Source organism: Solanum verrucosum, unplaced genomic scaffold, assembly GCF_900185275.1.
Source record: "Solanum verrucosum unplaced genomic scaffold, falcon-dt-bn FXZP01000064.1, whole genome shotgun sequence".
NCBI lineage: Eukaryota > Viridiplantae > Streptophyta > Magnoliopsida > Solanales > Solanaceae > Solanum > Solanum verrucosum.
The window spans coordinates 1,361,552-1,376,796 of NW_026020144.1; the positions used below are offsets into that span (position 1 = coordinate 1,361,552).

The window sequence follows — 15,245 nt, forward strand, 5'->3', positions numbered from 1 at the left end:
TTTTCTTTTAATTTCTCTCAAATCAATTTTTTTTTTCTCTCTTTTCAAGAAATGGCTATTAGGAAATCAAACAAGTTGTCACAAAGGGCAATGTTGAAGCAAATTCTAAAAAGATGTTCGAGTTTAGGAAAGAAAAATGGATATCAAGACGAACAACAAGGTGGTCTTCCAATGGACGTACCAAAAGGACATTTTGTAGTTTATGTTGGAGAAAATCGAACAAGGTACATTGTTCCAATTTCAATTTTATCAAGGCCCGAATTTCGGGTACTACTTCAACGGGCCGAAGAAGAATTCGGATTCGATCATGACATGGGCCTTACAATTCCATGTGACGAAGATTTTTTCGAATCTCTAACTTCGTCAATGCTAAGGTAAATAAAAATGACGAAAATTAATCGAGTCAGTAAGTTCCAAGGATGAAGAAAGTGGAGTTAGTTAAATCTAGGAGGAGCTAGCTAGGTTGTCTGAAGTTTTAAATTTTTATAACAGAAGTTCAGGAATCTACTTTATTGCTTCTGTCTTTTTTTTTGTATTTTTTTTTTTTTTGGCTTTTGGGATTTTGTGTTTATTGTTATAACTAACTGGAAATTATCTGGAGAGGGGTATGTTTGTAAATCTCAAAAGTTTGTAATTTTCCTCATAGTGGTGTTTGATAAATATTTGTACCCTATGAGAGAATTAACAAATTATTATATATATAAAGTTATATAATATTTGGTGCTACTTTATTATGTTTATTATTTTTGTTTGTCCGGAGCCTATATTAAATCTTCGATTAAATTTGGATCGTATACTATAGGACTCATTTGAGATGACTCTCCCAACAGAATTTTTAATGATCTTAAGATGTACAGGTTGTTTTTATTTATACGTTTATTTTTTGGGGGTCAAGGAGATTTTTATGATTGCCAACTGCTATTGCTATTAGATGTAAATGTTTTCTTTGACTTGCCATTCTAATAGTATACTTTTAAATATAAAAAATATGAGTGTAGCTAAAGCTATCAAGTATAGTAACTAGAAATAAATATGAATAGAGCTAAAGTTATCAAGTATAGTAACTAAAAATAAATATGAGTTAGGAATGAAGACGTTAAGTTATTTCAACTTTCATAAAAATAGCATTTTGAATTTGTTGGTCCAATAATTCAGATGCTCAAATTACTAGAGTCTATGAAAGGGAAAACGCTTCTTATAGAAGTTTTCCTAATTTACGCAACTCGAACTCAAGACTTCACTACATAGTTGTTTACAAGATTGTATTCGATATCTCATATTTGTTTTGAGGTTCAACTAATTTGGATTCGTATTGTGACATTCTAAAGGGTAAAATACTCCAAACTAAGGACGACTACTCCTTACCTAGAATTTGAACTAACCCCAAACATCTACTTAAGAATAAATGAATATTCATCACTCAGCCACAACTTTTTGTGATATTATAGAGAAGTATGAAAGTAACGTGTCTTTTGATATAGTGACACTTTAGCATGCTATCAAACAAATCTATGCACAATTAAAACTATACACCAAAAAAATAATTGAAATTATGTCGAGACTAAAAAGTCTTGTGTACTGTTTATGATTAAAGCATGAATTTTGTGTTCTAGAGTGTCAGAGGGTGTCATTTGCCTAAATTTATGCTTGTGTAAATATTTTAAGTAATAAATATATTCATTTATATACTACTTGACAAAATAAATAAAAAATACCTATTCACGTGAATTCCTAAATATTACTGTAGTATAAGTAAGATGTATATAGATATAAAATAAAAATGACTATATATGTATGTCTAGATGGAAATAGCAAATGACTCTGAAATTCTACAGAGTCCACTTGGAGTGAAATTATCAATTATGTGTACATAGATAAGACTTACAGAGGCCTTAAATGGTGAAATGGTGTAGCAAAAAGATAATATATACTACTAGCTAGTATGATGAATTATATTTATCAGAGTCGGAGTTATAATTTGAATTTAATGAGTTCAATCATTATATTTTCGTATCATTGATCATATTGCACTTTGATAATCACGGAGTAAATAACTTATTATTTGTAGTATATATATGTGTAAAGAAAAATACGAGATTCAGTTAAACCTGTAATGTATTTTATATACATTTATGTGTATCCCTTATGTAATATCTTTAATCCTGTCCCTTTATTTTTTGTTTGTTTCATCAATATGGGTTGGATTGGATATGGTCCATTAATCCTGGGCCGATATCACATTTACTAGTAGACAATTTGTATTATAGTATTATTTTTGTTTTATAGTAAATAATGATTATTTTCTTTTACTATAACAAACCAAAAGCTTAATATAACTAAAGATAACACATTTTAAGAAGGTTTATTCATAAAAAGTTTTTTACATTAACAATAGATATAACTTATACTCTAAAGAAGGTATATATCGATAAGAAGTTGTTACACTAACGATACATATAACTTATATTCTAAAGAAAATAATTTAAGTAATATGCACCGAATATAAAAAGACTTAAAAGACTAATGATATTTAAAAGAATCGTAGTAACATTACGTTCCAATAATTTTTAAAATTAGATAATAGTCAAAAAAGATATTTGAAGTGTCATTTTTTTAGTTGTGTATTTGAATTATCATGTGTTTGTGTTTTCTATCAAAATTATTATCAATTATTTATCAAAATACACCTAAAAATTAACTAAACCAAGTATTTGATTTGGCGAAAGAGTGTGACAACTTAATTTGCCTATAAAATTTCCTCCATATGACAATTGACTCGTTAAGTTCGAGGCATGTTTCTATAGATAAATCATTGACAACTATATGGTTTATCATGTTACTTGTTGCATTTATCTTTGAAACACGTTACTATGTTTCAACAACTTAAAGAAGTACTGTAAACAACTTGAATTATACTTGGGTTGTGGTGCGGTGGTGGGATTGCTCTATCCTTAATCAGAGGTCTCAAATTTGAACCTGGATAAGAAGAAAATCATGTTGGGAGCGACATCCCCTAATGGGCTTAGTGCACGCGCGATTCAAATTTAATTGAGGCTCAATATAGATTCCAAACTCCGAGTGAGAAAAAAAATGAAATAATAAAAGAGGAAATAGGACATAAACCATGGTGCACTAAAAGAACATCCCATGGTTTTATAATTAATTATTGTATTAACTAATACATCTGACATCATTTTATTTGACCTATTTGGACAAATTTTGTATTTTAAACTTTTAAAATTGAATCTATCGTTTTTTACATAATAAAAAATAACTTTAAGGACATATATATCTTTTCTTGCTTCAATTCGACGAAATAATATTTCTTTTTCCTTATTGTCAAATAAAAAAATTTGTTCCATATCTGTTTGTCTTCAATTTGATTAGCAGAAAAAGATTAATTAATATTTTCTATTTGCTTCTTGGCACAAAAAAGGACAGACAAAAATATTAATGGTAAATATAACTGTTCACTACAAGAAAATAGTGAATTACATGGGGATTTTCCTGGGGATTAGTATGAAAATTTGCAGGAAAATAAATTTCCTGCGGATTTTCATACTAATCCCTAGGAAAATCCCCATGTAATTCATATTTTTCATGTAGTGGTTGTTCTAACTCCTTTTAATTAATTCATGTTGACCATTAAAATTAAAACAATTGGAAGTTTATAATAATATCTTTAAAGACAACAATTTTTTTAGCTGTATATATCATGATGAGAATGTGAAGACATATATATCTGTATGAAAAGAGAAAGTACACCTGAATAAATGGATCATATTATAAAAAAAAAGAAACGTGTTTTGTACTTAAACATTTTGTTTAATAATAATAATAAGTACATTAAGGTCATATTATAACTACTTGTGTTGGCATCCATGACCAAATGGTTAATTTCGTGGTTTCAAGTTTTAACGTGCCTCGATTATTTTACTATATTATATTTAGCTCTACATCATCAATATACATATCTAGTATTTTTCTATAGATAATTTTTTTTTTAACTTTATGAATTCTGAATATTGTAAAAAGATAGTTTAATTATTAGGTTCTGATAATTACTAAACCACTTAAAATAATGAAATACAAGTTGCTTAATTATGTCTAATATAATTATTATTTTATTATTAGATATATGAGTACTAATTAGCAGCACCAATCATGAATGTCCTCAATTCCACTCGGATTAGGCCAATTATCCCTCGTTAATTCTATTTGTGTGCCTCTTAATTCTAGAATAATCAATGTTAAAAATAAAGTTGAAAAACAATCAATTCTCTATTAATTGTTTAAATTGACAATTATTTTGAAATATGTATTTTTAGTATACATCACAACTAAAAAAATAGAAATAAATATTTTTGGCCAATGTGACCAAATGTGTATCGGCCATTACCAAAGTGTATCGATCGGTCTTTTTGCGTGAAAGGTATCATGTATTACTCATAAATTATAAATTCTAGCTCCGCTTTTATTTTAGATCAAATTCGGCCTCCAAAAACTAGTTCACGAGAAAGAAAGATTATTCAAGACTATATAAATAAACATGTAATACACATATTCTCAACAATGTTAGACTCAACACGACTATACATTGTAACAAATTTGGACGTGACTTGTGTCATGTATTTATATTTGATTTTGCATGAACTCTCGTCTATATATAGTAGATGTTGAACTTTCTTAGATTTTTTTATATGCTTAGCTCTTCATATTTTAATTAAACTCCCTCATTGAAAATCCCAACTCCGTCATTATTAATTTGTTCAAGAATGCAATTTATCTTTTTCAAGTTAATTCCAAATCTTTAATGCATATCTCTTTCAGCTTTCTTATTATGGTAATATCTTCAATTAATTCTTGTAGTATCAATTTTTTATAAATATAAATATATAAATTACTGTATATATGATGCCCAATTAAATTTGAAACATACAAATGTGTAAAGTCTTGGTAGCAACTTAGCTTTCATACTGTATTTGTTGACTTCTATTACTTTCACCTTTTCACTTGTTATATATCCCACATATTTGGTTCAATTTTTCCTTCTTTTGTTTTTTTTGGATGCTAAACAATATATACAAATATTGTCACAGTGATTGATTGATATAACACATCTAGACCTATAAACTTGACTCTTTTGTTTATACCACTTTAAATAATGTTATGTTTCTAAAGGAAAAAGAGTCAAATTTGCCCTCCAATAATAATAATAATTGGAGTCAGATGTAGTTTTACCGTTATAAAAATGAGTTAGGTTTGAGCGTATTAACTAACGCCAGGAGTTTAGTCTCTAAAAGCATCAGGTGATGCCACATTTCCTACTCGTGAACCTTTCTAGAAGGGAAAATGGTCAAATATACTAAGTTTCCGCTTTAAATAATTAATTAAGGCGACTAGCTTGAAACTAGAACTATTACTCGAAATAGGAAGATGTATGTACAACAACAACAATAGCATGCCTTAGACATAATGGTCCTTATTATCGAAATCGCTATATTTAAGTCAATTTTAATCCAATGTTATGAAAATTAATTTTTTAATTGAAAGTATAGGTTCTTTGCATTTTCTACTAGTATATAAATTTTAACAAGACGAAAACTTAAGCTCAACCAAGAGCAGAGCTTGCCTTCGAGATACAAATTGATCAGTCGAACATGTATAACTTTGATCCAAAGTTTATATTTTACCTTAAGAATATATATAAATTAATGAATTTATGACCTAATAATGTAAAAGGGCAAAAGTCTCGAACTTATAAACATTAAATCTTGGCTCCGACCCTATGTTTAAATTGGATGTGTGTGTGTTGGAGTACTCGAAGCCACACCTAAGTGGCTTCATAGTCTTCTCTAAAGTTTTTTAACGTTCGATAGTACTTAGCAAAGGTCTTAGTGTTGGGAGAGTAGGTAACAATAACATATATGTACCTTTCAATTTTGTTATATAGTTTTGTTGCATTCAAACATGAGACAAAACACATACGACAGGCGAAAAAGATTGAATGAGGTCATTACCATTATTAAACCATAGTAAGAAAGTTAAGTAATTTGTGGCTGAATAGCTGACACGTGAGATTGAAGAACTTGAACATTGTTTTGAGTGGGTTGCGGGACGAAGATTTAAACTTGATGAATTCTAAATTTTAGGATAGAGACATCTTGATCGTGTTAACTACTGAATTAATTCTTTATTTAATTTTTGTATATGCTTAACGAATTTCTTAGTGCAAATATAAAATTTAGGCTAAAGCTATTATGTTTAGCTGAATTCATACATAACCTTTTAACTCCGAGCCCGTTTTGGTATAAATGTAAGTAAGAACTATGGGAAAGCAAGAATACATCACTTAACAATAATTAAGTGGTGGATATTAATTACTTTGGTGATTACAAAAAAGAAGTGCATAATTAGCATCTTTAATTAACAAATCTTTCAATATTATTTGCTTGTAAATATAAATGATTAATCACTTAAACAGATGCAACTACTTTACTAAGTGAAGTTGATTGATTGAGAGATCTACAAATAATAAAGGAAACAAACTCTTTGGTTCCAATCAATCACTAATGTTGTATAGTTGACGTAAAAATAGTTACTATATAATAAGTGTGTCTTTTTATAAGAAACCGCAAAATCCATCAATTTCATATCAAATAGGATTTGTCTCTTAAATATGATAGTTATAATTGATTCGTGATAGACTTATTTCACTTTTTCAAGTTTGGCTTGACATATTAAGTTGCATGTGGCTAAAATTTACACACACACACATATATATAGCTGAAGTTTAATCGTTTTTGAGTGAACTTCTAGCACATATGGTTGTCATTCATTCTAAATTTCACCCCATAAATGTGACTAACTAAAATTCAATTATCTTTGTCTAAAACTTCAAGAAAACATGCCCGAAGAGCCTTGAGGCATCATGGCTAAAAGGGCCTAATTAGTTTCCTAATTTGACGGGCTTAAACCATGATCAAAGCCTTAGTAGAGACAAATATGTGATGGTCCAAGTCTAAATCAAAGCCTTGAATTAAGAGCCCATAGAGAGACAAAAAGTGTCACAGTCCAGAAAAAGAGTACGAGTCGTTGTCCGTTTCCAGACAAACAGTCGATACAGAATCAGAAAGTGATGTATTTGACCATTACATCGCGTAAAGTGATGTCTGGTGAGGAGAAGCAAAGCCTTTCCACAAAGGTATGTAAATCATATACAATACAGTACAACTATTATTTTATAGTAATCACAAAACATCTTTTCATACTAGAAAAACATACAAAATGGCTTCTTCATTGTGTAATTTCAAGGAGCTAATGTGTACAAACATTTTCAGAACTTCACTACACAAAATTAACAAAAAAAAAAGAAAAGGAAAATAAACACAAAAGCTGCTAATGATGAACCAGAGAAATGATTTTTCTTGTATAACCTTTGATGAGCCTCAACAAGGCCAAAATAGGGGTATTTCCAAAGTGTGAAATACCTTGCAATGAAGTAAATTGACAAGGTGTACCTCATTATCTACAGTAGTCAAGTCAACCTGTCCGTGCCTTTCGAATCTTTTATTAATGGCATACAAAGCCTGCAAGATGCAAGCTGCACGCTAAGATCCGGTCTTTCCCTTAGAAGAAAAGAATCGGCTGAAACCACGAGATTGTTTTTCAGGTGTAGGGCCAGCAGATGACGAAGAGCCAGACTTAGTAGACCGGTGTTTAGGAGACTTTGAGCTGATTGGTGATCTCAATGGATTGTTTACTTCAGTGTCCGAGGGACTGTATGACACATTATATATATCCACAGGGGACTCACAAGTTGCTTTTACAGAACTGGCGCTGTCCATCTCAGCTAGATCATTGTCATGGATGTTCATGCTAGTGGTTGTTGATTCTTCCCGAAAGCCTTCCCCTTTTGAACTTCTATCGATGTACGGAGACCCCATAAACTCCGTCTGAGGACGCAAAGAGTTCAACTGTTTCCCGAGAAGAAATATGGTTTCTTGACACTCAGCTAGCTTCTCTGCTGCAGCTGTTAAGTCTTTCTCCTGGAGAAAATTAACAGATTGTCTTCGTTAGAAACGAACAGTCATTGAGTTATCAAAAGGATCTTAACACCAAATCATTTATACCAACTTAATTCAGTTACTCATAGAATTAACATAAAAGTTCGGTGAGACCTGAAATTTATGTGGTATAGGTTAATCTATCATTGATAAGCTAATTTGCAATCTAAAAGTGCAGTTTATTCACTAAAACACTCCCCAAGTCACAAAATAATTGTCGCCTTAGGAATTCAAGAAAAAAAACAGTACTACTTATTTCCAACAAAACCCTTATATTAAAGAACTAGTTCTTCTCAATAGTGCTCATTCTCAAGAAACATCCAATAAATAGGGGTAACTTAGTACACTATACCTCATATTTATTGTTTTTTCGTAATGGGCGTGAAATGAGCTAAAACATCACTTATTTTGGGATGGAGGGAGTAAGATAATAGGGAGTATACTATACCTCATATTTATTGTTTTTTCGTAATGGGCGTGAAATGAGCTAACACATCACTTATTTTGGGACGGAGGGAGTAAGACGATAGAGGGGTTCAGGGGTGTGGACTGCAAACCAGAAATTAGGATCTTTGGATTCAATTGTACAAAGACATTACGAAACTCCAAGTTTACTAAAAACTATGTCAATTTGTTATTGTGGTCTTCAATCTAATTCGAGGTTCACTAATTAGACAATGCATTGATAAAAGAAAATTGTTCTTTTACTATTTAAATGATGGCCTCCACCATAAAAAGAGATCAAGTAATTGATTTAGCAGTAGTCTTTCAATGCAAGGTTATACATGATTTTTTGAGTTCTGAACGCATAGTGAGACTTAAAAGTCATCTAGCTATCATATTTTTGTAACATTTGCTTACATTATAAATGTATAATTTGCAAATCTTTTCATATGCATTGGAACTTCTATCACTGAAACAAAACTTTAGAGAAATGGAGCAAAACAAAGAAAATCTACTTGCTAGCAACGATTAAACACCAATTATAGAGGCAAATTCTATTTCAAAGTCAGTTGTTGCATAGCATCACTATCACTGAATTCTATTGTCTTTTATCGAGTTAACTGAAATTAGATCAAAAGTTCGGACAACCAACGAGAAGAACAATCTTTTTCCAACTAAATTTAGTACTGTAAACTACTGCATCAAATACACAACTACAATGGATTCGATTAATCACTTATTAGGGTGCAAGAAAGCTACCTGGTTAGTCTTGGCATCAAGATCAGCAGCACTCTCCATCCTGATTCAAACAGGAAATTGAATTAAATACAGTTTAAGTGCCACTTAACGTAATCTTAAATCAACATATCAGTTGCAAGCAATGCTGGTGAACAGAGCAGTGAGTAACAAGCAGTCTAGTCCTACACCTTTTTATAGACAGCAAATAATAACATACCCAGTGTAATGCCAGAGGGTAGACGGTAGAGTGTACACAGACCTTACCCTTACCTTGTGAGAGGAAAAGAGGTTGTTCCCGAAAGATTTATATAGACAGCAAACCCCAAGTAACTGAGGAATCTTAATCAGGGTGAAAACTCACAAGAGACCCTCACAACGGATCAGCTATGAATTATTGAAATCACATAGAAACATATTTTTTTTCCTTTTCCTTTCATGTAACCTTCTCTGTTTCATTTTATGTGGGTGGGTCCAGAGTATGAGACTCACAAAACTTTATTTTCTACGCGAATTCAGACATAGAATCTTCAAGTCTTCTGAAATAAAATTTTAATGAAACTACATAAAAAGTAAAATAAGTACTAAAAGTTAATAATTCAAAATATAAGACAACCATGGTCAAAGAAAAAACTCTGACTCTTTTTCATCCAAAGATTAGGGGGTTTGAGCAAAATTCATTGATACACGAAAACTTCAAGTATTTGAGATATCAGTAGCTACTTTCACAATAAAATAAAATCACTCCATAGGGAAAGCACAATGTGATAACTTAAAAAACTAAATTTGGATTATAAGATCTGACAGTCAAATTTTTATAATTACAGGCCAATGTGGAACAAAAACGACTAACCTTTGTAGTTGCTCTTCGAGATCCTTGCAACTAGCTAAAGTATCCTGGTGATTCTTCTTTTCCTCTTGAAGCTCATTATCAAGACTTTCTATCTTGGCCTGAAGACGGTTGACTTCAGTTTGCAACTCCTCAGTCCGAGTTTCAAGTGAGTTATATGACTCTGCCATGCATTTGAGCTGAGTTTCAGCCAAACTGTTTGCCTTTTGAGCAGATACCAATTGTGACTTAACCTCTGCAAGAAGTTGCTCGGTTTCAGTCAACTGGGATTTAGTGCTCTCCAGGTTCTCGGAGTATCTAGCAAGATCAAGAGCCATATTTTCTTTCTCTAATTTCAATTGTTCAACCTCCTCCAACGAGCACTTCAAAGAGGTTGATGTTGACTCTGAAGTAGGAACAAGACTTCCTTCATGAGGAATGTCTGGATCAGAAGTAGAATCAGAAAAATGAGCGCAACCATTTGCATATACCTCTCCCGAGTGCTGAAGATCTTTATTTTCTGGTAAAGCAACCTTGTCTATGCAATCAGAAGTACTTATTTCTGTTTCAGAATTCTTGTAACCAAGTATATTGAAGTGTAGTTGGCTCGCATTACTCAGCACATGAGAGAGATCAAGGACAAAATTCACCATACTCAACCTGTTGCTTATTACCTCAACATAAGTGGCCGAAAAATCATCTAATTTTTCATTGATTCCACTTCCATCAGGAGCTGTTCCCTGGATAGCCTTTGCTTCTTTGCCCAGAAAGAGTACAAAGTCATGAATTTGAGACATAGCATCTGCTAATTCTTTGCTAATACCATGGATAGACTCATTGCATGACTTACTATCTTCTGAGACAGGAATTTCCTTTTCTAAATTTGCCTCGCCATCATCAAGAGAGGGCTGAGATTCAGTAGCAGTCTTCGAGGAAAGAGTTATCTCAACAATGCTCTTAGTTGATTGCGGTATCAAGGAGTTGCGCATTTCCTGCACAATCTCTCTGAGATCCTCTTGAATTCTTTGAATGTCAGCTTCCTTTGACAAAGACTCCAAAACAGTTGAAATTCTTGATTGGAGCTTCATGGATATGGATGTATCTGAAAGAGGTTGATGACTTTGTGATGATACTTCCTCGTTGCGAGATGCTTGATCTCCTGATACACTTGTCTCATTTTGTTCTTTCAGCTGAGAATCTGGGCTTGTGGTGACATGCATGGAGGTGTCAACTTTTGTAGTTTCGGGTCTTGCATTATTTGGAATATCTGGACTTGAAACAGCTCCATTTGTGTCACTGGACTGATAAGCTAATTTCTCCATCTCCAAAAAGTCATCCATGAGATCCAGGTGGCTTGCACTTTCAGATTTATGTGGACTGTCAAAGTTCTTCTCCTTCTTGACATGGGAGAGATCAGACATTAATGCTGTTGTCCAAGAGCTAGCACAACTAACATTATCATCATTTCCATCTTCAGACATGGAAGCCAATCTTGGAAGATGATTTGCTTCATGGCTAAAGGAACCCTCAGAAGGCTGTCGTCGAATGGTGGACTTTTGTGGGCTTTTCTGTTCAACATTTGCTTGCAGCTGTGCTTCCAAACTCTGAAGCTTGCTGGACGTCTTTGCACAAATACTCCTGGACGCTTGTAATTCACTGTTCCGGTGTGCCAAAGCTTCTTTCAACATCTTTGTTTCCTCCTCCATTGCTAAAAGGCGTTCCGTTAATTGCTCATTCTCTTTATGGAACTTCTGCACACTATCAAATGAAAAATCTGGCAAACTGGAAAACTGTGGACTAGAAGGCCTTCCTTGGGATTTCTTTACACGGCTGTCCCCATAATCTCTACCCAAACTCTCAACCTCAAGCTTCATTTGGGCCAAGGCTGCAGGCCCAGGCAACTTCTTCCGGACAAGACCACGTAATCTCTGACACTCTGCTTCCAATTTTGCAATTTTCTTCACTCCCTCCAGGTGTTGTTTATTTGCAACTTCGGCAGACCGTACACTCATATTTTTCTCCTCGTTACGAATTTCTAGTTCCTTTGAGTTAATATGGAGTTCATATTTCAGAGAATTTATCTCCCTTTCACATGACTCGATATTGCTCTTCAACATCTCTATTTCTGCTTCAGCTTGGGATTTTTCTTCACTGAGCTGTATCACCATGCTAGAACGCTCCTGCAAAGACCTTGAGAGTGCAGAATTTTCTGCTGCAGACCTGAGTAACTGTTGGTCCAAGTTAGCTATCTTTGCTTCAAACTCATGCCTCATTTTATCAAACTGTTTGGCTTTATTCTGAATCACATCATGCAGCTTCTGTTCATGCTCTTCTTTCAAATTACGTATCTGCCGCATGCACTCTTTCAGTGCACCATCCAAATGTGATGCCCTGTCTTCAGCAGTAAGCTTCAAAAGAGTGACGGATTCCAGGTGATTTTTCAGTGTTGCAGCTTCTGACTCAGCCTTCTCCCAACCTGTCCAGAGAGATGTCAATAAAATAACTCAATACTAAGTTACAGAACACCTATTGCAAGAAAAACATAAGTCAATAAGGAACATCACCTGAGACAGCTTCTTCAGCAACTTTAGCGTGCTGTTTCACCAGGTTCTCCTTATTAGTCATTTCTGACTGCGCAGCAGACAACTTTTCATTCAAATCCTTGACTTCATCCTCTAAGCCATTCACTTGTTCCTCGAGAGACTTAACTTGATCCTCCAGTCCAGTCAAATGTGAATAAGATTCAACAGAAATTTGCACATACTTCGGTTTCTTGATTTCCTGTTTACTCTGAAATACAACGGAAACCAAAACATAAATCACCAAGACAAGACATATTGAATGAAGATTTCTCACAATGTATAATCGTCAAAACATTCGAGATTCATTTGCCAGACTGAAAACTATGTCTTCTTTCTAGCACCAATAAGATTGTAATGTAGAAGCAAACAAAATTTCAGAACTAAACTAGAACTTATAATTTGTCAGGTTAATTTTAAGACCAGCATCCATCAAATCTCAACCTGAAGCTATCAGCCTCAGAATTTAGATAATTGTAGTAGTTCTTTGCTAGTATTGACCAAATAAAGCAGCTATTTTTTTAGACAAGTCCTCGTAGATTAAAGGTCAACATGAAAGCCTTGTTGTAGATGCAAACATATTGACAGATTGTTTGAAGGAAAAGATATGAAGAACTCCGGCTAGACAATCTAATAGCTATGGTGACCACAAAGAATGAGAAGAAACGGAATTCCTAGTCAAGGAGCAAGCAGAAGGAAAAAAAAGAAGAAATTGACTTGTATTTAATTCTTTCTAATTGTATAGATATCAACTAACTCACCTGTTCAACCTTAGATTCAGTTGAATCTGAAGGGGCAGATGCTGATTCCACTGTAAGTGCTACAGGTTTCTCACTTGCTGTCTTATCTGATGATTTCTTCTTCCAGGGCCAACTCCTCCGATCCATTGTTGACTGTTGGACAAGGAAAATATCAACTGAATTAAGTTAATGAATTATAAAAGAAGGAAAAAGAGAACATTCATAACTTAAAAGCACAAAAAATGCATCAAAAGTTCACAACACTTGACAGGAGATACAACAGGAAGTCACATTAGACCTCAAGCTTCAAGTGGTGGTAGATAATGCATAAAACTACAACACAACGAAAATACACGCTATGTCCAGAAATTGTCCTCCTAATTTACTGAGAAGAAGCAATATACACGATTGTGCCCTGCCATTAGCTCAGAGAACACATCAGAAATGTTGCTATACCTGAAAAATTTAGGCTAACTTACAAAGGGAACTCTATTTCCTCCTTACAACAACAACAACAACATACCTAGTGTAATCCCACAAGTGAACTCGGGGGAGAGTTGTGTGTACGCACACCTTACCCCTACCTTGGAAGGTAGAGAGGTTGTTTCCAATAGACCCTCAGCTCAAGGAAAAACATTTCAAATCATTTCAAACGCCACAACTCGGGATATACTTGCATGTAACTGCAATGCAACGAGAATTAGGCAAAGAATTAAGCACAAAAGGAGGAAAACAGATTAACAGGAGTAGAGGGAGATGAGAAGGTAATCAAATTTTGTACAAGCAAACATACATAAAGGAAAAAACACATAAATACAAGAATCTGGTACCTGAAAACTTCCAAATAGCTAAAATCATAAGCTCAATGAGAAATATCAAAATGATATGTATATACTAAGGAATATTTATTCAGATCAAATACTGATGATTGCATTTCCATAACAAAGCCAATTATAGGGCACAAAATGACCCCAGATGACATAAAATAGGCAAAAGTGGTAGTTACAGATAATGACACACTACCATAAACAATAAAAACTAAACATGAATATCACACATTTTCATATTTTAACAAGATGAATACCAAATCCAGAATAATCATTATACAAAGCAATTGGCATTGCTAAAATATGATCTTTTTTTTGCTAGAAGCAATATACATTAAACCTCGAGATTAAAACAATCACACCCCTTTTCTGCAAATACAATCAACTACACAAAATCAGCAAAAAGTTCAGAAATTCATCAAGAAAATCCATACCCTGAAAAAAGTAGACATACTACAATCTCTCATTACTTTCAAAAAACCATAAAAATCAAATCTTGAAACAAATGAGCTACTGAACTTACAAGAAAAAAAGAAGTAAAATTTGTCTACAAAAAACCAATGAAACCCCAAAAATGGGGATTGAAACTGAAATTGAGATAACCCCACCGACAGAAAATGAGGTAAATGACAAGTTCATGAAGCAAAAAAAGAGGAGAAAAAAGAGGAAAAAATTCAAATGAAAACAAAATTAAAACAATCACAAAAATCCAAGCTAAATGGGAACAACAACAAAAAAAAAGAATATTTTTTTAAACACCCATTGACACCATCATCCTCATCTTCAAAGAAAACTGTAACGGAAGAAAAAAAAAATCTACTCACCGCTAACAATGCAGCTTCTCTGCAACTTTTTAGTAAAGAACACAAAAAACTAACTATGACCCAGTTGATATTTCAGCAAAATATTTAGGATCTAGTTCATAATTTGAGCTCTTGAAAGATAAAGTTTCAGACTTTTTTACAAAAAAAATTTAGAGAGAGAGTTTTAGAGAAAGAAAATGAGATCGCCGGAGGAGAAGGTGG

General features: G+C 33.1%; 2 protein-coding genes across 3 annotated transcripts; one reads left to right on the top strand and one right to left on the bottom strand.

The window, feature by feature from the left end:
* LOC125827731 (auxin-responsive protein SAUR50) lies at positions 1–714 on the top strand. The gene has a single exon (XM_049507059.1). It carries the CDS (start codon positions 52–54, stop codon positions 376–378), a length of 327 nt encoding a protein of 108 aa, XP_049363016.1. The 5' UTR covers positions 1–51; the 3' UTR covers positions 379–714.
* Positions 715–7,228: 6,514 nt separating this feature from the next.
* Positions 7,229–15,245, bottom strand: LOC125827644 (filament-like plant protein 4). Of its 2 annotated transcripts, XM_049506952.1 has the most exons (6): positions 15,045–15,245; positions 13,415–13,546; positions 12,639–12,864; positions 10,099–12,550; positions 9,270–9,309; positions 7,229–8,048 (listed from the first exon to the last, which is right to left on the bottom strand). In XM_049506952.1, exons 2-6 carry the CDS (start codon positions 13,538–13,540, stop codon positions 7,611–7,613), a joined length of 3,282 nt encoding a protein of 1,093 aa, XP_049362909.1. In that variant the 5' UTR covers positions 13,541–13,546; positions 15,045–15,245; the 3' UTR covers positions 7,229–7,610. The 2 variants fall into 2 exon arrangements, with proteins under 2 accessions (XP_049362909.1, XP_049362908.1); XM_049506951.1 differs by lacking the exons at positions 7,229–8,048; positions 9,270–9,309; positions 15,045–15,245 and adding an exon at positions 14,224–14,321 and having other exon boundaries at positions 10,028–12,550.

What these genes read in the sequence shown, in the direction of transcription:
- LOC125827644 (XM_049506952.1), bottom strand. Translation starts at nt 13,540, where the DNA reads ATGGATCGGAGGAGTTGGCCCTGGAAGAAGAAATCATCAGATAAGACA. An exon ending in TGCTGAAGAAGCTGTCTCAG is followed by an intron (nt 12,551 to 12,638) that starts GTGATGTTCCTT and finishes CTCTCTGGACAG; the next exon opens with GTTGGGAGAAGGCTGAGTCA. An exon ending in CTCGAAGAGCAACTACAAAG is followed by an intron (nt 9,310 to 10,098) that starts GTTAGTCGTTTT and finishes TGTTTGAATCAG; the next exon opens with GATGGAGAGTGCTGCTGATC.
- LOC125827731 (XM_049507059.1), top strand. Translation starts at nt 52, where the DNA reads ATGGCTATTAGGAAATCAAACAAGTTGTCACAAAGGGCAATGTTGAAG.